The sequence below is a fragment of the Acyrthosiphon pisum genome, chromosome A2 (genome assembly GCF_005508785.2).
Source record: "Acyrthosiphon pisum isolate AL4f chromosome A2, pea_aphid_22Mar2018_4r6ur, whole genome shotgun sequence".
In the NCBI taxonomy this organism is placed as follows: Eukaryota; Metazoa; Arthropoda; class Insecta; order Hemiptera; family Aphididae; genus Acyrthosiphon; species Acyrthosiphon pisum.
Genome location: NC_042495.1, coordinates 36,256,882 through 36,282,440, shown reverse-complemented (window position 1 = coordinate 36,282,440; position 25,559 = coordinate 36,256,882). Strand labels below are relative to the sequence as shown.

The window sequence follows — 25,559 nt, the reverse complement described above, 5'->3', positions numbered from 1 at the left end:
CATCGACTGTTACATTGCATATTAGTTTTAAAACAAGTACACCTACTTGATTGGCAAGGATTTTTTGCCTTACACTGAAATATAGGTAGTTAAATATTATAATTATAGTTAAATTCATGATTTTTTTATAACACTCAATATAGTTACACTGTTGTTTATAAAATATAATATAGGTACGTACGGTTTATGAAAAATAAAATAATAAAATAATGTAACATGATATAATTTATTGACTATAATTGACTATACTATAATTTTGTTTTACAACAATTACACAAAGTACACAAAATAGGTAATGTCCATTTCATGAAATGGATGTCCATATAATGTATTTTCATCAAAATTCACGATCTGGACAAATTTCACTATTTGGATATCCAGTTCATGAAATGAGTGGTTTCACTATGTGGATGTGACATATACATAATATAGAGTATGTATGCAGGCGTGAATACAAGTGGAGGGGAGCTATGAGGGCTAACCCACCTCCCACTTAGCCTTAGGTACTTAAAATATTTCAAAGGTTCCCTTAATTTTCAGTTAGAATAAATAAGTTAGAGGAGCAATAATACTTTGCTTAAAATATATTATATTATATTGTTAATTATATTGACATTTAAGAATGATTAATTATCGTAATATCGTAATTTTTTTCATCTAGGCTCCCCTTTTTCACTTCTAGATCCACGCCTATAGGTAGGTAGTATACTTTAATTAGTATGGGTGTCTGCCTGATTAATGTTTAGAATGTAAATTTTCAATTTTAAAATTAAAATTGTTTAAATAATTAATAAATAAACTAATACTTTTATTTTAAATTTATCCAATCTTTTATTTTTTTTCTATCGTAAAGGGGATGTTACATATTTTGTTAAACCAAAAATACCTAATTTATGTTTACCCCTAAAATATTATACAATACAGAAAACTATTTCCAATTATAATAACTATATTTTATTATCTGCAACCAGTGGCAATTTTGTGTATTATAAACTAAAAAATATTTGATTTTCGTGAGTCGAAACAAGATCCATGTGTGGAAAACCCTATAGTGACCTATATTGATTGAAATACGAAGCTTCTTCACGAGCCTCCAAGAATCTATTGATAAAGCTTTTATTGAAAACGGTCCAGTAGTTTTTGAGACTATATAGCGTACAAAGAAAGAAACATTCATTTTTGTAAAAATAAATACCTAGTACGATGAGAGAATAAATTGTTTTAAATTGCAAATGCCATATTTTATCAGATTCTTGGATGGTAACAATAACATATATAAAGATAGAATAATTAGATGTCGACTTTAATGGTTTAAATGAATTTTATACGAATGAACTTAACAGATTTTCACCGTCAAATAGACAAATTAATATTACAAAACGACTTCAAGAGCTGTATAAGTAATAATTATTATACTATGATAAATTTAAAATTAAACCACTTTTTTAAGAGATATTTGGCATAAATGAGAAAAATCGAACTATCGAAGAGCTAAGAAACGAACGTGAGAATAGTTGTACACATAATAGTTTACAAGCCTGTTAGGAAAATTGATTTTCGTAAGTGTTTCGACAAAAACGTTTTGTCAAAATAAAACAAAAATTATTGGGGTGAAAGGTGTAACCATTGATTCTCACCAGCATTTATTTTCACTCCAATGATGATTAGATACAAATCCATCACACTTGAAAAGATTGAAAATAGGTATAGTAAAAAATAGCCTTTTAGTGAAAAAAAAACAGAGAATATTATATTTTGATTTCACACTCTTCCGCGTAAATGTATAATGTCCCTCTACTATTTGCAGTTTATCTACAGTTAGTGTAGCCGCCAGTGTAGATATACGAAAATCAAGCAACAATGCAATGTTAAACGGACTCGAACTAACATTTTAGTATTTGATTTCCGAGTAAAACTCATAACTATAGTATAATCCAGACGAATTGAAGCGACCTGTGAAGTTGTATGCAACTATCATATTCATAAGGTACATGTATTTGTATCATGTGTATCTTTTCCAAATATCCTATACAGATTTGTATACTACTGTTAGCACGCTGTCATCACCGCATAAAAATGGCCCAAAATAAAAAGCTATGAAGCAAACCTTCGATAGATGTAAATAATAATATAAAACCAGATTAAAATTTGCCATAATATTATAGCTTATGAGTACCTATGTTTTTTTACTGACATTTGAAAATGGTTAAATGGAGCGTATTTAAAACAAATAAGAAGGTACAGTTAAATCTGAAGATTTTAATAAAAATAGTATCAACCGATTATAAGTTGAAAAAAACAATAACTATGTATTATACGAGCAAAAAAAATATTATAATTTATAAATATAATTATAAATATTATAATTTTCACAAAAAAATTGCGTGTTATTAAATTGAACTGAACGAAAAAATCTATTGATTTGTTACTTTTCGAATGAAAAAATCTGCATTTATATTTCATATGACGTATCTCGTTAATTAATGTGCGGTGACGACGGTCTACGACTACGATATTTGATGGATTTGCGCGAGATGCATCTTGTGCGGTAGTGGAAAGCGCGAATACATATTAAATTGTATACGAACTAAGAATAACGAACTTGAAAACATAAGTCTTCTTTGGTCGCTATCCGCACATTTACAACATAGCACCGCTGCCGATCGACTAATCAAATGTTATTGATTATCATTATTACTGTTTTTGCTGCGTATACGAACGATGCATGTTTAAACTAAATAATGATTATAATACACGCCTAACCTAAAGATTTTTATCATGTCACGCGTGAATTAATGAAAACGTACATTTCGGGGAGAATCAAACGCATTTCACATTATTTATGATAAACAAAACACATATTACTATATATAACACATATTAACATAAGTAAATATAATAATAATATATTATTATAACCTCGAACGTTCGTATGTGTCTTGACTCTTGAGTAAACCATGAGCGATGCGTATGATGAATGTTTAAATGTAGGTACAAATAATATCATTATCAATCCACACATTATGCATAATATTATTATTAAATATACCTACACGTCCATCTCGTTAACTACCTACCTATATAGTAGGTATAATGTTGCGTATTGTGTGTGTTTATTTATTTAAAGTGTACCAAGATAACTAGCTATACCCCACGTAATAAATACACACAAATATACTATAGTGATCCATAAATCTCAAACGTCCATTTCGTTTTGTTTTTACAACCATGAATAATTAAAGATTGATATGTTTTTAATAATGTCACAATATCCTTTTGGCTATTGCGTCAAGTTGTTTCCTCATGCCACAGCATTAATTATGTGTACCATAATAATATATTACATAATGTTGAAAAGGGTTTTATTGTTTTATTTGACAACTATTCAATAAAATATTTTTATTAAATAAATTGGTTAGTGTATATCGTTATTGATACCCACTCAATCTTAATTCTTAATAAATATCGTTTTTCCTACCCTAGCCATATTATAATTCTTAATAAATTCAACTTCAATATACGTGCAAAATAAATTATTAAAAACAGAATATGTTTATTTTCATTTTGAAATTAGAATATTTTACGATGATGAAAAGATAAATTAAGTGTTATCAGTCTTGGCGGAAAAGGATATTAGGAAATACGGAAAAAAAACCTTGCTTTTAGCGGAAGCGGAAATGTAACTTACAACATCTACAATTACACTTAAGTTTCAAGAGCTTTCAAAAATATCTTAGAAATTTTATGAAATTTAACCCTTAAATATAATCTATAATATAATTTATTTATAACTAATAACATTTAAAAGTAGATAACTGGATCAGTTTTACGTGCCTATTAGTATTTAAACTATACCTATATATATTTATTTTATTTTAAGTAATAACAGCTCTAATATAAAGTTTAAAGTGCAATTTGTATTTTGTATCAATATTGAATTATATAATTTACTCAATCATATCAGACATAGTTTTGTACTTGGTAATTTGAGCTCTTACATTTTCCTTTAGAGCTTTTAGCGTATATATCTAATACTTGCATTTTAACTGAAGATAATGCATTTACTAAACAAACAACGTTTTCATGTGGTGTTATCAAGAATGTTTATTTGTTTTTTTTTCAAATTGCAGTAATAAAAAATATTTTTCTTGAAAATAATAATATACGGATCATTGTCATTCGGCTCCTTCCATATTATTAACATTATTGCAAAATATACTAATTAAATAGGTTGTCTTAATATGATTTTCTCTGATGCTTCCAAGTCTAGAGTTTACATTTAAAAAAAATGTTCACCAGATAGGTACCTACAAAAGTGTCGATGTTTAAAAGCTACAACACAATGTTTTGCAATAGATACAGTTGAATGCCATTAAAAGCTGAGGTAGAGAAATATATTCAAAACTTTTTAAAATATTCGATCAAGCCAACGTAGCACGTAACCTTGACTACTTCGAAATGTCTTGTGAGACTTGGAATGAGCTCTTTACGCTGATATCGTAGCTCATTCGTAAGACATGTACAATGGAAATCAACAACTCTAATAAATCCGAATCGGAATACAAACATGTGAGTATATAATATATAATCACATCAATTCAAATTGTTTTTTTTTAATTTAACCTTAAAAAGGTGGGCAAGTGGCTGTACAGTAGAGTACAAATGGGTCACTGTAATGGATGGTGTTTAATTTGAATTCAATGATATAATATCATTGTATAAGAAAAACGATTCTGAGCGAAAACGGTCAGTCAGCCTATGATATCACTCAGTATATTATTGATTATATAATTCTGAATAAAGTATTTATATATAACCTATTTACGTGGAATCTTGTTTAAAATTTTTAATCGTTAGCTATAAAAGTTGAACATTTTATAAATTTTTAACTACAAAATAATTATTAAATTTAAAATTTATTTTACATGCTTATTAAAAAAAATGTTGCCATGTATTTTTAATATTTTTCAACTGCTATATTGTAACAATATATCAGGAGCCTTGTATTCAATTGTCGAGCTTTTTAGCTGAACAAATACAATTTGATTGATTGATAGGTATTTGTAGAAAAAAATACAAGAAAAATTTAAATTTCAAATTGTTCGTAAACAGCTCAAAATTAATAAAACATTTTTCAAAATTTTATGGTGAATAGAAAATGAAAATATAAACATTCAGTGAAATTTTTATGTACAGTTATTCGTTATTGAATTACAAAAAAATATGAAAATCGCTTACATGAGAAATCGAGTAAATATCAAATGTTGTAAAAATATAAATTTTAACCACTCGTACAAATTTAATTTGACTTTTTTGTAGATATTTTTTTTTTTTTGATAAAGGTAGACAAACTTATGAGGAATTTTGTATAACATTTTCAAATCTTAGATTTAAAAATAAAAACTTTATGAATTTCTAGCTCAATATAATAATTTGCACATTTTCGTCATTTTTTGTATTTTGTCAATATTTAAACTTTATAAATGTTTATAAAAAAAAAATGTGAGAATATATTTTTAATATTTTTCAAATGTCATTGTAACAATGTATTAGGAATCCTTGTATTAAATTTTCAAGAATTTTTACCCAACAAAAAAAATTTTATTGACATTCATAGAAAAAATTGGAAACTGAAAATGTCCCTAAACAGTTCAAGACAAATCAAAATTTTTTAAATATTTTTATCATGTATAGAAAATGCTAATATAAACATCAGTGAAAATTTCATATATACCGAAAGTCATTTGTTTTAGAGTTACACCAAAAACCAAAATCGATTTAGTCGAAAACCGATTTTACGTAAAAATTCCCGGTTTTCCTTAATTTTTTTTTGTTTTTCTCGGCGCTTTTGAAAATTACTGGGAACAATATTCACTTTCCCATCGAATAAGATACTGAAGTTGAAAATCGAAGTATTATTTCGACTACTTTTCGTGTACACAGACACAAAAAAAAAATAAAAAATAAAAAAATAAAAGCACACATCATTGTAAAACCAATACATTCATCGCTCCGCTCAGAATCTAAAAAGGTATTATTTATTATTCAATGATTATTTTATTTTAGGATCTTGATTTTGCTACGGATCCGCCTCTCACAGAAGCGCTCACTCATCTGTGGGCGGCTGTTCAAAAACTCGGCGAGGAATCTGTAAAATGCATAGAGGAAAAAAAATCGTTAACGAGCGTGATGGACAATTACAGGCAATTGATGCCAGAAATCAAACAGTCTATTTTATCAGAGCAAAACACAGTGGAAAAACTCAAAGAGGTTTAAATGTTATTTGCAATACACAAATGATTACGTAATTAATTTATAATCATTAAACATTTTATACTTTTGTAGGAATTAAACTCTGCACATCGTATGCTGGACGCTTCCAACCTTCGAGAACAAATAATTCAAGAATCCAACGATAATTTATTGGCACAAATAAAGACCTTAAAAACTGAACTGGATTCGAAAACTAAGCAAATGGAAGAGGAAAGCTTGTAAGTTTGGCTCTAATTTTTTTTTTTTTTTCGCATAATTCTATTATGAATTTGGGCAGATTTTCTTCTATGGGTCAAGGTGATACGAGCCAATTAGAGTTGACAAGAACAAAGCGGGAACTTACTAGAATAGATATAGAGAACAAGCGTCTAAATAATCTTTGTGAGTCGTTGAAAAAAGAGCTGGACGGTGCCGAGTATAATGTCAGAGATCTCGAAGCCGATTTAGCTGTAAGTGCAGACCGTAAATAGTATATGTAGTATATCCACATTAATTGGTTCGCCATTAATTATTTTCCATATTATGTTTAAGGCTCAAAGTAACAATCTAGTGAAAGAAATAAAAACAAAGGAAAAATTAGAGGACCGTATAAAAAGTGACCACGATCAAATGGAAAAAATAAAAACCGAACTTGGTACCATTAAGAATAATTTCAAAAAGGCTGAATCAAATATAGAAAAACTCAATGAAACATTAAAAGACCTAAAAGTTATATAAAATAAAAAGCTGTTTTCATTAAATATATATTATATTATATTAGTTTTGTTTTTTAGATTACGAATAACAATTTAAACACAAAAAATACGTCGTATGATAAACAAATAAAGAAATTAACTAGAGAATTAAAAATTAAAACTGAACTGAGAACTGAAAGTGTCAAAGAAATAAATAGACTTCAAGATAAAATAAATGTATGCTAATATTGTCATTAGTCCAATAAATCACGTACAATATTGTTCTATAACTGTACAATTTACACTTTGTTATGGTTTTCATCATTAGTATCAAGAAAATGAATTATTAAGAGTTCAATCCGAACTGACACGTTTGATTGCTACTCATGAAACATCTGTCAGAAAACGACAAGAAGTTGTGGAGGAGGTTGAAAAAATTTCTGAGGGAAAAAAAAATTCTGAAAACGACGTAGCTACTTTGGAACGAAACTTAAACGCATCACAAGAAGATAATATTCAACTTAAAAAAATGTTAGAATTAACAGAAAGAGAAAAGAAGTTACTAGAAAAAAACATAACTAAAGTTAATGGTAAATAATTCGATAAAAATGTACTATTTTTCTGTAACGATTTTTCTTTTTTAGAACAAATAACCGTATACATCGCAAAAATGAATATAAAAGAATCAGCATTTCGGGTTTTAGAACAAAAATTTAGCAGTGCACAAAAATATATTGATAAATTAAATTTAGATATAATTATAATGAAAAAAAATAAGGAAAAGTACATAATAATTTATATTTGTTATTATAATATTGTCGATTTTATAAAATAACTCACATACACATGTAATACAGGTTACACCAAGAAATAATAAATTTAAAACACAAAATTCACGAAGATTCGGTGACATTAAATCACAAAGAAGTGGAAGTACAAGAATTAAAAAAAGAAGTAAACAAATGGAGTGATAAGTTTAAAGAGCAAGATCACGACCTACACACTATAAAAACTGAAAGAAATCTGTTTTCAAAAAATCTTACTGAAGCTAAGGTTTGTATCGCCATAATACTTTTTAAGTGTCGTATTAATTCATTATTAGTTTAATTTGTCTTCAGGATGAAACAGAAGACATAAAAGATAAAATAAAAATGATTTCACAGCAACTCGAACAACAAAAGGAATACGTCGCGTACAAAGAAGTGCAATTAACGAAAAACGATACAGGTAAATCTACGTTGGCTTGTGAGTACACTAAACTGTATTTACTATAGATCCTCTATAACTTGTCTCACAGTATTAAAACAAACCGAAAAGGAACTTCAGAAATGTCAACAAGAAATCGACGAATACGAGACCCGAGTGGAAGGAATGTCAAATTTATTAAAGAAGAAAAATGAAGACGAAAAGTCGATGATAATGACATTGAAATTATTGCAGAAAAAAATAGAAAAACTTCAGAAACAGAATGATGAAGTGGGTGAAATGAGTTTTTTTTTATTTGGCTCGAATGACAGTAACTCATTGAAATTATAAATAAGCACATTGTTTTCGATGCATTAACTTTGATAATACATTTTCACGTTGTTAAAGTTTACATTTTACACAGGGAAACAAAGACAAAAACAAACTCATAAATCAAATGAATAAACGCAACGAGGAGCTATTAAGACAAAAAGATGCTAATGACATATTAAGAACAACATTAGGCAAGGGAGAAGTGGAATATAATAAAAGGATTGACGATATTAGATTGCTGAAATCGGAAGTAAAGAGTTTGAGGTAATTGTATTTTATCCGATTGAAATATTAAATATGTATTTAATCCTAACACACAAGTGCCGTGAATTAGCGCCAAGCTTTATAACTGTTCAGTGTCAAAATTAAATTATACGGTTATTAAATTGCATAGGTACATGCAAAAGTTTCAATAAAAAAAAGTATAAAAAAAAATAGTGTGTGACAATATTATGGATATTGGCACGGTTAGCACAAATATTTAGCATTTTAGCATAGGTATATCAACAAAAAACTTGAATATATTATTATGATTTTTGAATGGCGATTATTTGAAAAAAAAGTTATGTTTATTATCATTTTTAATTAGTTTAAAAATGTTAATTTGTACATTAAAATAAAAATCGTCGTTCTATATAAGGTGGTGATTGTGTGACATACACGTAGAACGCTATTCAACATTTTCCACATCGAGAAAAATGTATGAATTATATTTAATATAATATACCTATTAATAACTAATAAGTAACCAATAACCATTAATTTATTGTATATATAATATTATAATATTATACTTATAGTGGGAATTAGGTAAATTTTACATTTTATTAGTTTCTATGGTGATAAACAAAGCGTTGGAAAAAATCGGTTAGAAAAATAAAATAAATGTACCTAGCCCAAAAACATTTTATGTTAAAAAAAAACATAAATCATCAAAATACATTAACGCCTGTCACCGCTACCGTATAAAATTAAAGTATTATAATTTTTTGATTGATAACAATTATTTATGATTTTTTTTTTTTATTATTATTAATTTAAATTACCAACACTGGCATCTATTGCATTAGGTTGAAAGTCTTATTTACACATTTGCATTCGATTTTTTACAATGTATACATACTTAACTTAAATTAATGTTGTCGATCCTGTTGCTATTGAAGATGATGACTTTTAATTGATATAGTAAGTTTGGTTGTAGCATATACATATATAAAAAATACAATTATATATGTCTATGAGTTGTAGTAATTCTCTTATATTTCTGGTAGGTATGTGGTAGAGAGCCTAAATAATAAATAATATATTATATTCAAAGACTCTCTGGTATGTGGTATTTGATTTGTTTATTATTATAAAGGCCAAACATATTATCTATGCACGAATCCATGAAACTTGAACCATCTATAAGTGATAGGATATAAAATGAAGAATGGATAAGTAATAAATTAATTACTGAACATATATAATAATATATTACTATATATAATATACAAATTATAAAAATAAAACAAATATGGTAATATAAATAAAAGTTGAAACAAAAAAGTATTGGTCGCATCACATCAGTAATTAAAAATAAAACATTTTATTGATACTACATTCGTATATTTCATACTATATAATACTAATAATACTCCCCAACCAATGAAACAGCACCTGCTGATAAAAAAAAAAAATAAATAGTAATAAAAATATTAATTTTCTTTTAATAAAACGAATTACCTAACCTGAAAATCAACAACTGTTTGGTTGTTTTTAAACTTTTTAGTTTTATTTTTATTATTTACTTGAATAGTTGAATCTTTTTTATCATACGTTATTTCCTATTTAGTAACAAAACAATGATTGGTGACATATTATTTTGATAAAAAAATCATTTAAAAAAAATAACTACTGTACTTTTAAGAAAAAAATGTCCTCAGTTAGATAATAAAAATTATTACAACCTCAATAATAATCACAGTTGAAAAGTACTAAATATTGAAAAAAAAATTGTATTGAACAGTTAAAATAACATCGATTAATTAAATAAATTATTCCTTTATTAAAAACTATTGTCTTAGATTCTAATCAGTAATAGACCAATCGGTTATATATTTCTGTTTTATGATTACAATTTTTTTTTTTTTTTAATACATTTTTGAATTCATTGCTTCAGAAAATGTATGAACTCGTTAAAAACCCAATTTATTTTATTTGTTAGATTATTGTAGGTAAATCGAAAATATTAAAACTACCAAATTCAGAATTTCACCGATTGTATTCTTTTATATTATTAAAAGCCTTTATTAATTTATAGAGACATATTATAAATTGCGAATAAATTCAGTTGCTTAATGTTTCTCGAGTGTCTAACGCGGTTCCCAACCACTGCGGGATATTTTCTTCTCGCACTTTTAGATTATAATATTATGATTCGGTGGAGCAGTTAATATAATATTTTTTTATAATGTGTTTCATGTTTCTGACATCGGTTTGTGTAACCTCATCAATCAATTGGAAATTTAACAGAGATTTCCAGCAGTTTTATAAAGCGCATTAAAAAGTCGATAAAAAAACGTACATTTTTATCGAAATCGTGACCACTATTACAAACGCAACTCCGCTCATAATCGTTTTCGTCGAATAAAATATAATCGCTTATTCTGAATAATAATACATCACTTTTTAGCACGCCAAAGTTTTTATTTAAAAGATTTTAAAAGGATTTTTTCACATTCTTAGACATAACGGCAATAAAATAAATTTATTACATCATAAAAATAGAAATTATTGAAACTTTAAATTAAGTTCTTATAATTGTTATACAAGAGGTATCTGAATACATAATATTATCCACTTAATGTTTCGATTCAAGTTAGTCATATTAATAAGCAAATATATTTAAACAAACGTATTTTATACATAATTTAAGTATACAATATATGTCTATATGCACTATGCGTACCTAATTAATATATAATGCAATTTATAGAAGTGTTATTTTATTAAATATTGAATAATTACTGTATGCAGAGGCATATTTAGGGGTTTTCCGCCTATAGGCACTTTTAAATTCACAGCTTTACCCTCCTATCCGTCCTAAATTTCAACGCCTTTCCCTTCCCAACGAGCATTGAATGTGCGAATTTTTCGTTACCTATGTGCATACTGGTTCCTACCGTATTGCGTATTATTTGTGTAGGTAGCTATTTAATTATGAGCGAACGGACGCGATTTTCTACGGTTTATCTTGTAATTCTAAATCATACAATCTATAATTTGTATAAAAATAATTTTTTTACAGTCTGTATGCATAAATGAGTTACATTTTGACAAAATGATAAATTGAATTATACAATGTAATAAGTAAATAATTTAAGATTTCATGTTTAGAAAATGGACATAATATACCTAGTCATGATATAGTATAGTATGAGAAATAGCTATAGAAGATAAGACAATATTTAAATTAAATATAAAATAGATTAAATAAATAAAAAAAATGATATAAATTAATATACGGAATGCGAAATCGTATTTATATAAATACATTTATATTTATAATATTATAGGTATTATAAATCTAAAAACAACAATTTATCAACCAACTTTCCTCATTAATTAAACCAGAATCAATCTTTTTTTTTGTACATAGGCATTCGGTTGAAATAAGTTGGATTTTTTTTTTATATTTTAGTGATAAATATAAGCTCTATGGTATAATGTCTATATATGCGCTTGTTTATGGGTAGAAATTAATACCTATGTTGTTTTTAAATTTAATGCATTTTTTTATTACAAAAAATTTTGCATTTTTTTGTATAGGAAATTTGTTATTTTGTTTTGTTGAACCCTACAAGGTTTTTTATTTAAAATTATTCTTAGTACCTACCTATATGTATTGTTTTGATTTCGTTGTAAAATGTTTATATTCTCGTCTTTAAAGCCTACTCAAACCAGAAAACCATATTGGAAAATTTATTGACAAACAGCAAAATAAGTATTACGTAAAATTTTAATTGAAAACAGTATTTAAGATAAATTAATTTATCACGTAGCTATATCTTTAGGTATATATTATTACTATTTATTATTCATAGATAATATAGATAATATGTAAAATCAACGTTTATACTCTAAATTAGTATTTAAACTGTTTGTTGTATTGATTTTTAGCGTTCAAAAAAACTTATTGATGAAAAACCTATCAGAAATAAATGATATAAGAGGCGAAGTACTTAAATATGAGCAAAAACTAAACAGAGAACGTTTGAAATGTCGGGCTCTAGAAGACATGTTAATCAAACCTACAAACGTACACCGTTGGAGAATATTAAAAGTAATAATATACTATTATGTGTCTCCAGTGGTGTTTTTTAAATTTAAATTAAATTACATTAAATAATTTTAAAAACAATTCTGAGCAAAGGCGGCTGTATAACTTTAAATTTTTGTTTTCTCCGTAGTTTTGGAAAATTACTGGAAATTTTAAATTTTAGTTTTTAACAACTCAAATGCACCAATTAGATTCAATTTGCTACCAGAAACCACCCCAATATATGAACATCGAAGCATCATTTTTTTGACAATGTTTCGTGTAGACATAATAATATAGAGTACTGATATAAAAAATCCAGATTTTTATATAATCAATACATTCATCTCTCTTCTCAGAATTTTAAAAACAGCTTTAAGTACAAAAAGAGGTTAATTAATGAAAGGCATGGAAAGGAAGTTCTCGGTATCCTGATACGTCATATTAAAAAAAAAAACGAATCTCCGCTACCATTATTTTTTAAGCTTCAGATAATTTGACACTGTTCTGTTTACCCATTTACCCAGAAAATTTGAGCCATACTATGATTCTTAAATTCTTTCTCACACTTTGGAAACCGATGGTTGAATGATAGACGATTGCAGATAAACTATATATGGTGAGAATCGATGAATTTAGATTTCTCCACAAGCTCGTGTTTCGTCGACAGACGACGGTTGAATAAAACGTGATGTGAATTTATAATCAATGTTTATTTCATATTATCAATTCATTTGTGTAAATCCATTTGTGACAATATCGTTTCGTTACCAATACAACACAATGCAATATCGCTAAAACATTATACCTACACCCATTACAACTGCACTCGTCATAACCTGCTGTGACTAGGGTGACAAAACATTATTTCAAAACGCCCGTGCTCGCCCACACGAAAATGTATAATGTTCGCAGCAGTTCAAAATAATTGTCATCTGTCACAAATAGTTTACCGAGATCCCCGTGGCACCACGCCATGCCGTAATGGTGTTAAATAATTGTATTTATGACAATAAACATTAATATACACTGTTATCGTCCAGAACACTGATCCGCCGGCTTACGAGATGGCTGCCAAAGTGAAAATCCTTCAAAAACGGTTACTCGAACAATGCACCAGAGTATTCGACAAGGATTTGCAAGTCCAAGAGATGCAGACTAGGTACGAAAAACTGAAAGATGAATTCATTAAGCTACCAGGCAGAGATATTTTCAAAGAAATGAACGATATCAAAAGAACTCTATTAAAAAAAGACGACAAAATGAGGGTAAAGTCGGTTTAAGTGATGCGGTTCAATTATGGTTTAATTATTTTTTACATTAAACAAATGTATTTAGAGCTTATCCGGAGAATTAATTATCAGTCAGCAGACAACAAAAGAGTGCATGTTTGACTTGGAGAGAACGAAGAAAGACTTAAACGAATTTAAAAATAAATATTACGAACTGGTAATCATTTTTAATTCATTATATAAAAACAAATTGTACTGTGATTTAAGATTTAAATTTCTTGTTTTTCTTTTTTGCAACTTTATAGACAAAATTGCATTCACAAAAACACGGTAAATGTTATAGTCGGTAGTTTAAATATAAATAAAGTGAATATCTGTGGAGTTATAAACTAGCTATAAACTTTTAATCACAAGGGTTAATTTATATTCAAAAATAAATTATTTATATTTAATAATCTTCTATGATCAATAAAATAAAGTGTAAACTTATTATTTTTGAACAGAAGCCTCTATGTATTATTTTAAAGAATTTTTAAATAAAGAATACGTTTTTTTTTTATACAAAAATATATCAAGGAACTGTAATTTTATAATGACCTTCCGATCAAAATCATCCAGTAGAAACAATTTTATTTTGTATCGTACTTTAAAAGCTACTAATCTTTCGTGACAATTCTCATAAAAACAATAGATAATACAACTTAAGAAATCAATAATAAGTGTATCAATATAGTAAATGTCATCGACTCTTATTCAATGGTTTCAAAATATAATACAAATTATACTAATATGATGAGTAATAAAATATAAACTCATGAGGTTTTTTAAAAAAAAAATATTGTCGAGTTCATATTAAATATTTTTATATAGATACTATAATACTAAGATACTTAAGTACATAAAATATAAGTTGTTCAATAAGACATTATAATATATACTGTTTTCGCTACTGTTTCAGAAACGCGTTGTGACGAAAATAAATCTTAAAAACCAAAATACTTCAGCATTAGCCAAACCGGATTCAACTCCTACGAGTTATAGCAAATTTTTGGATATGACTATATAGGTAAAAACTTTTATTTGAACTTACATTTTTTTTGTAATTTTATTATAAATAATTATGAAAAGTTTCTTTTTATATGAAAAAATCAATTTGAGTGTTTTATAGTAAGCTTATATTTTCCTTAACACTTCGTTTTTGCCAAATTAATATAAGCAACTAATTGAACATATTTTATTAAATTCAAAAATAATAGTTTTAAAAATTATACTGTGAAATATTTTTATTTTTTTGTAACACTTCTTATTATAAATGACAAAATGAGTATTAAATTCACAAAAATGTAAGTGAAGTGCAATGGAAATACCTAGGTACTTGATTGGTGACTTGTTGAAGAGGCCCACGAAACTTCGAGCAGTGAGAAGTTGAATTTTTATTTAATTCTTGGTATCGAATTTGTTTAGGACCCTTTAAAGTTTTAAAGGGTCACCTGGAATATATAATTCAGTGACTAAAAAACCTCTGTGAAACATACATTTTTTGAAACTATGAATTTTGAACTTCTAGTAGTTACAAAGCTTATTAATACAATTATTATAAACCTACCTACTGTAGTTTGTCTCTATATAAAATCTTTAAGAAATTCAGTTAGTTATTACTTATTACTTATTAATGTACATCTATTCATTAGATTTTTTACAAAATATATAATTATAACAAGTGTAATATTTTTATTGAAAATAAAATAATAATATATAAATTATCAATATTAAATATTTTTTGAATTTTAAACATATCTAATTCAATTTTAAAATGCCATAAGCAACTTTTTACCATACATCTGAATAGTTATATACACTTGGAAGTTTTAATAGAATCATAAAATTTCCAATACGTTTCAAATAGTTGTATATTGTTAAGCATAATTTTTATGCAATAAACATGTACCTATTGTAATTTTTATGGTTTATGCGTTCCTAAGTAAGACGCACATTGAGGACATCTGTGGTCAACTTTTTGACAGGATTTCATGAAGAACGGTAAACATGAACATATAATGCACCTGAAACATAAAATTAGAAAGTTAGAAAAATATTTTTTTTAGTAAGTAGGTATACCTATGGTTACATTATAGGTAAATCATAAATGTACACGTAGTAGTCAGATATTAATATAACAAAACTTCACTATTTGATGAAAGTTAAATTATTCCAGAATAATGTATGTATAAAACTATGTGAGTATAATAGGGATATATCCAGGGCTGTAGCCATTTTCCTCCAAAAACAAGATACCTTTTTCCTCTACTTTCCATTTTCCTCCAATAAATAATAAATAAAATAATAAAATAGTTAAATAGTTAATAGTTAATGAATTTATGCATATAAAAAAAAAAAAAAACAATTCTTTATTAGGCCTAATTGACAGCTGATATAGATATAGCCGATAGCCAATACCTAAATGTATCAACCGAAAATATTATTCTAGCAGGGCTTGCATTTGGAAAAAAAAATTCTATTTTATGTTACTTACAATTAAAACGTTACGCAATTTTTACGTTTATCGTTATTTAGAATTAAAACATTTAGGATCATCCTATCCTTACTCTATCTTTATAATTTAGAACGTAATACTACAACACTGGCTAAAATATTGGAGGAAAATAGACATAATTTCAGTCTAAAATAATGTGGAAGAAAATGGAAACCTACCTTTTTTCTGTGGTGAAAAATGGACAGTGGAGGAAAATGGTATCTCATTTTGGGAAGAAAATGGAACCGTCCAGATCCAGAAGCACTAAATGACCATTATTGGATACCACCAATATCGATTATCGGTCTACCCATCCGGCTACCCGGTGATCGCTGAAGGCTCTTGGATATTTTTATATATTGAGTGCCCTAGCCAAATAAGAAAAAGAATTTAAGTTTACTCGAGATTCTCACGAATTTTGTAATAATATAATATATTACAATTAGGTAATACTCATATATTAATAATATTATGAATATTGCCTCCCTTTTGTACCCTGCTCTGAAGAAAAATCTTAAATAGCCATTTTTTATAGTAACTCATTTAAAATATGGAGAAAAAATAATTTTGAAATTGGTTGAATTCTGATAAATGAAAGCATATTTTCAAAAAATGTTAAATTTTATGGTTCCTACAGTTCGATAACTAATGCTAATCCAATAGATGATAAAGAAAATTAAGTACTCGTTGAAATTGTATGTTTTATTTTGGAATATTTTTCCATATTATTATCAACCGTGAACTTCTATGCACAAGTCAATTTTATAGACCCATGGTGATGATCTTTGTTCGGAAATTAGAACTACAATTAAAAAATGTGTGAGTCATGTTACAAAAATCATGGTCCTATAAAATTTACTTTCGCAGTTGATGGTAGATACATTGAACAATATTATAAAAACAAATACAAACATAACATACAATTTCATCGAATAGTATGATCTTTATTAGCATTAATTATAAAAGTGTGGAATCAATACAATTTTATATAATTATATTATGCTGTATTTTCGAAAATATAAGTTACTTTCATTCATTCAAAATTCAACCAATTTTAAAATTGTGTTTTCCTCCATTTATAAATAGATAATTCTATAAAATGGCTATTTTTGAATTTTATAAAAACCAAAAAAATATTTTAAGCGTTTTTGAACATTTTATTTTAAACCTTTATGAAAGGGAGGCCATTAGTAGGTACTAGAATATCTACATTATATATCAAATTAGATCTACGACTTTCCAATTAATTGAAATACTGTAGATTTATTATTATATTTATTTTAACTTTGTATCTATTTTATCTTCAAAAAAACTGACACTGCAGAGTCCCCCTCTCCCTAATATAAGCTCGCTTATTTATTCGTTTTTATTAGTTGAACCATGTATTAGTTTAATGACTGAATATTATATACCAATGGGTTGTATTTAAATGAGTAGGTATTATAGAAAAAAAATTGAATGATAGAAGTTGCAAATATGTAAGAGGTGATGGTACACGACTATTTTGTTTGTGGTATACATATTTTAATGGCACCTCACAAGTCACAGATCATTACAATAGATTTAGGTACCTGGGAATATTATATGTAATTATGATTAAATATGTCTTAGCTTAATCTAATAGCTTACTATGTAAAATAGCATTAATTTATAAATATTTTCAAAAAGTAAAATCAAAATAATATATAAAAAGTGGACAGTAAAAATATATAGTGTCGTGGCAAAATTTCTCACAGCCTTTATTCTTTCTATAATTACCAAACAGAGCAATCGCACTTATTAGTTATTATTAATACCATAAGTTAACGACTTAAAGTATATTGTTTATTTTTCTTTTGCGTTGATTTCGGATTGTGGTATTTGTAATATGACTCAATACATAAAATAAAAGTTGATCCCTATAACAGGCAGTTATATTTTCAATTTTTTTTTCAAAATAACAAAATATCTTATTAAGTAGTCATTATTATTAAACCTACTGTTAAATATTTTACTTTGTACCTACCTATATAGGATAGTGTATTTCAATACAACAGACTTGGGTAGTATTCCGAACACAGTATATTTGGAATACTGTATTCGATTTATGTATTCCGAATACTTTTTAAATACTTTTTTTTAAAGTGTTTAATACGGTATTTTGAATATTTTTTACAAGTATTCTGAGTACAGTATTAGGAATACTTTTTTTCTTATATAGGTATACTCTTATATATTACTAATTATTAATTATTAATTATATTAATTTAAATATAATTTATAACTAATAGATAGCCAGATAGGAGTGAATTATCGAGATTATAATAATGTTCATTTATAAACACAGAATTAAAAAATAATATTTTTGCTATTGAAATCTAAATCTACTAAAAAAGTATTCGAAAAATATTTGGAATACTTTTTGTAAAGTATTCCAAATACTTAGGAATATTATTATCATAAAGTATTCGGAATATGTATTTGAAATACTTTTAAAAAGTATTTTACCCAAGTCTGCAACACAATGATACAATTATCGCGTTCTAAAATCAATCGACCCAACAAAGAAATTTGCTAATATAAATACTTAAATCGAAATATGTTTCTCTAAGACAATAATAAAACAATATTATATTGTACAATATAATGTATACTACAGCCTATTGACAGACACAAACAAAAACACAATATCGTAAAACATATAGCTCTATCAGTCTATTCAGAAACCAAAACTTCTTCAAAGAACGAATAAATATATTACTCTATATTATTCTGCTTTGACAATAATGTGGTGTTCACACAACATGTTTAGTAGAACACTAAAACTTTATTTTTGTTTTAGTTCTGTTGTATAATCTATTTTTTTATGTTTATGATATTTTTATGCTTACGTGAGATTATATTCAGATCAAATAAAACTTTTAAGTTCTAATGTGACTTGTTTAATTTAATTTTTCTGAGCTCTCTTATCATAAAGTATTAAAATCTTAATTCCAAACAAAGAATACAGTAAGTATAATATTATACACAATATTAAAGCTACTTAAATCCACTTTTAATCAGATATAATCATACAACTTTTTTATTATATAATTTTAAATATATTATAATAACTTATTAATATATTATAGCTTCACTTTAATTGGCTTATAATTTTTTCCAAACAGATTAAAACATGATATAACAAATTAAAATTGATTTCTGGTGTAGATACCTATCAAATATATGTTTATTAATTTAAATATAAAATCAATTGTCCCAAACCACTCTTTTAAAAATCTTAATATTATAAAGCATTGAAAATTATTAAAAATATACGAGCACAAAATATTTGATATTACTAACACTGAATAAATATTTTATATATAATCTGTATACATAAGAATCTAACTTGATTTTGGAGACGAAGGAAACCGGTTTGTTTATTTATTATTATTATTGTTATTATTATTATTATTAATTATTTATTTATTTGTTTGCACTTGCATTTTTCCATTTGAAATATATATTATTCATTGAATAAATAATTTATTGTTATATTTTTTCCTACCTTATCTCTATTCTATAATAAATAGAATAAAATTTACCACTCCAGTGGTTGAATTCAAAATATAAGATACATAATTTAGCAAAAATGCAGAAATTAGCAATAACAATAACTACAATATGTAAATATAATATTATATTATTTGTATGGCCAAAAAATAGTCATATGTTTTTAAATTAAATTATAAAAAAAATAATTTCTTCCAGAGGAAGGTCGGGCAGCTAGTATATTATAAATTAACTAATAAGTATAGGCGTATAAATAATAATAAATCCTCAAATCTGAAAGTCCTTAAATCAAAAATAATCTTTTTTTTGTAATATTGTTCTGTCTACCTATTTGTTTAAAATTAAGGGAAATATCGTATAACTTACAATTATATTTTTATATTTTTTTAAATTGGCTGTAAATAATTAAATATGCTGGATTGATTATAAAACTAATAAAATAACAAACTCAAACTGTCAATCACTTTACACAGTCCAAATATTTTACAAAAATTCAATCTTTACACACACACGTAGATAATGTATAATATAATCAAATTAAAATTGAGTACACGCACTACAATAATAATATTATTTAATAACAAAAAGAAAACTTCAACCAACAACCGTACTTACAAAGTTATCAATAGCAATAGTCGAAAAATATTATAAGTGTACAAAGCATCATTATTCAAAATATTAGAGCCACAAAACTGAACTAAAAACATAAAGAGCACTCAAAAAGTCGGTCAACCCATATAGGTATTACTATAGAAACATAGTAGTACACCCATCCACTTGTTTCATAAATGGTAACACAATATTAATTTTAAACTATAAATTATAATAAAAAAAAATTTGTTACAAACAGGATCATTAAATAGGTAGTTATAAAATAATATATATTTATGTAATATATAATAATATTGGTAATAATATACCAAACGGTGGTATACAAAAAAACTATATCACTATAGTAGGTATATAACTGACATTAGAACAAACGAATAAAATCATATTGTGTTTTAATATATTATTATATACATACCCTACAATAAACATTAGCATGCAACATAAATATGCTTCGTTTGTCGGAGATTCATCGATTTCGGTAATTATATAATTACGGCACGTCGGACAAAACATATGGACTGGATTTGGACCCAAAACTAGAAATAATACACATGCAATATTATTATTATTATTATTATTTATTAAAGCAATCAGCTCTTCGTTCGACTGAAAAAAAATTTTGGAAATCCACATTATATAATATAATTGGATATTATAACTATCGTAAACCAGGACTCCGTAGAAACTGTTTTCATTTTACTTTATCAAAAAATAAAAATATATAAGTATATACACTCCAATTGCCATTCTTTTATTATCTGTATCTGTATATTATATAAAACAGTAAGCTGACTGACTGTGCTATCAACGTACAGCTCAAACCATTGGACGGATCGGGCTGAAAATTGGCATACAGATAGCTATTATGATGTAGGCGTCCGCTTAGAAAGGATTTTTGGAAATCCCTAACCTATAGGGGGTTAAAAAGGTTGAAAAGTGTAAAAATAGAAAAAACCGACTAGCGGAAATCGCTGTAGCTATAACTAGGAAATTGGGTCAGCAGTTTTGTTTCATGACGTAGACATTCACTAAAAAAGGATGTTCAAAATTAAAATAAATTAAATAGGTAAATTAAGGATGCTTCCTGAAGTCCGATTTTAATGGATGTACATGTATTCGTTGGCGTTCATATGTGTTTGTTCGGAAACACCTTCAATTAAAAATGTGATTTGTCTACAGTTCTAGGACATAGAAAAGGTGTCAGACCACAGAAAGTATGTTTAATTCACTTTCACTTATTGATCTAAACGAACAAAAATTACGCACGTTTGCAGGTTCTTTAATCGCGTAGTTGTTTTCACGGTAAAAGTATGGAAATATATTTTGGTCGTAATAAGCCCGACGCCGATCATTCCACATCTACCTCCACCACATGTGTACCATATGCTGATTCTACGGGTGGGTACACCTATTATGCTGTTGTGAGATTTGAAACCACCTAAACTGTGCAACGGGACCAGGCTTAAAGTCAAAGCCTTACATCAAAATATAGTGGAAGCCACAATTTTAACTAGATGTGCGAAAGGGGAAACTGTACTCGTACCACGAATTCCTTTAATTCCAAACGATCTTCCATTTGAATTTAAACGATTACAGATTCCCCTCAGAGTCTGCTTTGCATAACTATAAACAAGTCTCAATGCCAGACTCACAAATTTCCGGGAATAGACTTGCGAGAAAACTGGTTTTCCCAAGGGCAGTTCTACGTAGCTTTCTCACGTGTAAGTCCATCCAGTTGCTTGGTGATCTTGACTCCAAGGTACTAATAAATCAGCGAAGAATTTAGAATATTGTCTACAAAGAAGTTTTGTAGATAATATTTTGAATAACTATTAGTAAAACATTTATTTTCATATACGCTGATGATATGGTTATATTTACGCCCGATAAGTCCCTTAATCATGCTATTATGCTTCAAAACCTGGCCCTTAAAACGCCCTTTCTAATTTTGATAAATTTATTATGAAATCAACCAAGCTCCCGCTTTATGAACATTCTTACGAATCCCTATTATATTCATCATCTGTCCAAACTGAAAACAATTTCTCTTCCCTATCTTCTAATGAACTAAAAATCATGACTCACTCTATGACAAACAAAATATTCTCAGAATATCTCAATATTAATTTCTGCAACTACATTACGGTATATACTGACGCGGATCAGTCTCTCCCCTCTCTGTAGGTTATGCATTTTATATTCCCGAATTGAACATATCTTTCACAAACAATTTACCCCCTTCGTCTTCCTCCTTCACCGCGGAATGTTTCGCCATCATTGAAGCGCTAACATTTATCTCTAACATTGCTCCGAACAACTACCTAATAGCCTCCGACTCCATGTCTTGCCTACTTGCTCTCAAATCCAACCCCTTTAACCCCCACCTTCTCCCTCTTGTGCTTCGCATTAAACAAATTACCCTCATACTTCACCAGTCAAATTACTCCATACAATTTCTGTGGATCCCAAGCCACATAGGGATTTATGGTAATGCGGTCGCCGATAGTCTTGCCAAATCTACGTTCAACTTAATACTCATACTGACTTCACTCCTTTCATACGTCACCACATAAAACACCTCTGGGCCTCCCAGTGGGCAAATCTCCCAGCAGAATTCGCCGCCAGATATAAACATATTATTCCTTCAATTCCTCTTAAAACCTGGTTTAACAACCTCCATCTATCCAGATCAACCATTGTACAATTTAATCCCCTACGCTCAGGTCACACACTCTTACCTGTCCATGCATACAAATTGGATTTAAATGACTCTCCATTCTGCACCTTACATTTAACAGAAAGTCTTTGTGATATATCACACATTCTTTTCGAATGTCCTTCTTTGCACTTTAAACGCACCATTTTGCTCAACTCTCTAAATGCTCTTAATATCACCCCTAACCTTTTTTCTATTCTTAATTCTAATTCTGAAATAGCCATAATTCAAGTCATAACATTTATTTTGGAGGCTGGCTTTAGTATCTAATTTTTATTCTCTTGTTTTTTATCCTTTCTTTGTAAACATTTTGTATTATGTAATTTATATCGCACATATTTATTATCTTTAATTGTATTTCTATAATTGCTGAGCTATATTTGTACCTATACAAGAAGCTAATAAAAAAACAAAACAAAAAAAAAACATTTATTTTAAACCTTCACTGCTAAAACTTATCGCAAACGAAGCTACGTTCTAAATAGCTATAACTAATAGAATAGGTTATGATATTAATAAAATAATTGTCTTAACAACTAATATATTGTATAAAATATTATTTCAACAATCTTAATTAAATTTTATTTAAATAGAATAAACAATATTTAATATTGCCAGATTACAAAAATTTTTATACTTAAACCCGGCAACGACGGGTAATTCAGCTAGTTTATTTATATTATTTATATCATATACACAATATACATATTTACAATCTGTATATTATGGTAAATACAATAAGTAAAAGTGATTTAATTATAAATTTTTGACATGTTGACTTTATATGCAAGCCCGGATTAGAACATTTTGAGGCCAATGAGCCAAAGTTTTAAGTGAGGCCCTGTACGAAAATAAAAATAATGTATATATTATATTTTAATATTAGAACCTGTTATAATAAATATATATATGTGTTAGAAACATAGCAATAAATAATGAATAATGTATTACTTTATTTATAAGTTATAATTTACAAGCTTTTTCCTCTCTAAATGATCATTGATTTTTTTATGTGATTTATGCAGTGTTATATCCTATAACGAAAAATTAATGGACAAATTTGAGGCCCCCAAATAAATTCTAACTATCAAGGCCCGGGGGGCCATGGCCCCCCTAGACCCCCCCCCTTAATCCGGGCTTGATTTTATGGAAGGAGGTTCCCAGTGTCCACCAAAGTGTCTCCTTCCACCAAAAACTCCAAATAACCATAATCATAATTAAAAACTCCGTTAAGATTATTATTTGTTATAAGCTTATAATCTTTTATTACAAGAAAAAGCGTTCTAATAAAATTATTTTTTTTAACAATGCTAACTAGCTGTTTTCAATATGAAAATTATTTATAACACTATTAAGACTATACACAGTAATAATATATTATTAATAATGTTACTTTCTAATCAATTTTGCTATTTGTTAAATTTTAGAAACTCGTAAAATAGGTACATACTTGGTCTTATTATTATACTCGCAGGTATAAAATGTTGCTGCTGTGTCGTGTGATCATTAGTGTACAACAAAGTTGCTGGAAATATTCCTGGGCTTTCAGCATATGGCGGTGGGGGGGTGTTTTCCCTTGGTAGAATTTTTGAATTATTAGGATCCATGGTTGGTTTCGGCGTATTTTATGGTAAAAAGTGTATAATTATATAAGATTTTGTAAAACACTGAAGCGTTTAATACCTGTAACAGAATTTTCTGTATACGACTGATCGTATTAGTATCCTAGGTAATGCATTCATCAACTTTTTTAAGGTGAACATGACAAGTTTTTAAGAGCTACAAAACACTCGAGTTTTAAATGTCAATTTAACTACGAACGACAACTTATATGTACACAAGTGCAAATCGTACAGATAAGATAAATAACAACTGTAATAACTATGTTCATACAAATTACATAATGACGATAGATAGATGTAGGTAAGCACATATGAAATGGTAAGTATCTATTAAGTATTAAATAAGATTCATTTTCAATTCATAACAAACATCGAGATTATAAAACCGTGGTTAATAATTGCATATTATTGTTATCTATTAAATAACAAAATAACAAGAAGTATTAAATATTATAATATAATTATAGGTACTTAAGTAAATAATATATTTATATATAAATTATATGATAAACTTCACACGACCCCTGACGTTTTTATAATTTATT

General features: G+C 27.2%; 3 protein-coding genes across 6 annotated transcripts; 2 read left to right on the top strand and 1 right to left on the bottom strand.

Annotated features, from left to right (window-relative positions):
* Positions 1 to 4,524: 4,524 nt before the first annotated feature.
* On the top strand, positions 4,525 to 8,054 carry LOC100576040 (cilia- and flagella-associated protein 58-like). Its single transcript, XM_029489929.1, has 7 exons — positions 4,525 to 4,569; positions 6,067 to 6,270; positions 6,346 to 6,491; positions 6,551 to 6,722; positions 6,805 to 6,933; positions 7,276 to 7,505; positions 7,805 to 8,054. The coding sequence occupies exons 1-7, from the start codon at positions 4,525 to 4,527 to the stop codon at positions 8,052 to 8,054; spliced, it is 1,176 nt and encodes a 391-aa protein (XP_029345789.1).
* On the top strand, positions 7,070 to 15,063 carry LOC115033018 (cilia- and flagella-associated protein 58-like). The gene is made up of 8 exons (XM_029489365.1): positions 7,070 to 7,537; positions 7,592 to 8,174; positions 8,245 to 8,423; positions 8,557 to 8,729; positions 12,627 to 12,789; positions 13,809 to 14,033; positions 14,104 to 14,214; positions 14,956 to 15,063. The coding sequence occupies exons 2-8, from the start codon at positions 8,099 to 8,101 to the stop codon at positions 15,061 to 15,063; spliced, it is 1,035 nt and encodes a 344-aa protein (XP_029345225.1). The 5' UTR covers positions 7,070 to 7,537; positions 7,592 to 8,098.
* ACYPI46913 (lipopolysaccharide-induced tumor necrosis factor-alpha factor homolog) lies at positions 9,970 to 25,207 on the bottom strand. 4 transcript variants are annotated; one of them, XM_029488965.1, is made up of 4 exons: positions 24,843 to 25,207; positions 21,092 to 21,212; positions 15,946 to 16,060; positions 9,970 to 10,124 (listed from the first exon to the last, which is right to left on the bottom strand). In XM_029488965.1, the coding sequence occupies exons 1-3, from the start codon at positions 24,997 to 24,999 to the stop codon at positions 15,958 to 15,960; spliced, it is 381 nt and encodes a 126-aa protein (XP_029344825.1). In that variant the 5' UTR covers positions 25,000 to 25,207; the 3' UTR covers positions 9,970 to 10,124; positions 15,946 to 15,957.
* Between the last annotated feature and the right edge of the window lie 352 nt (positions 25,208 to 25,559).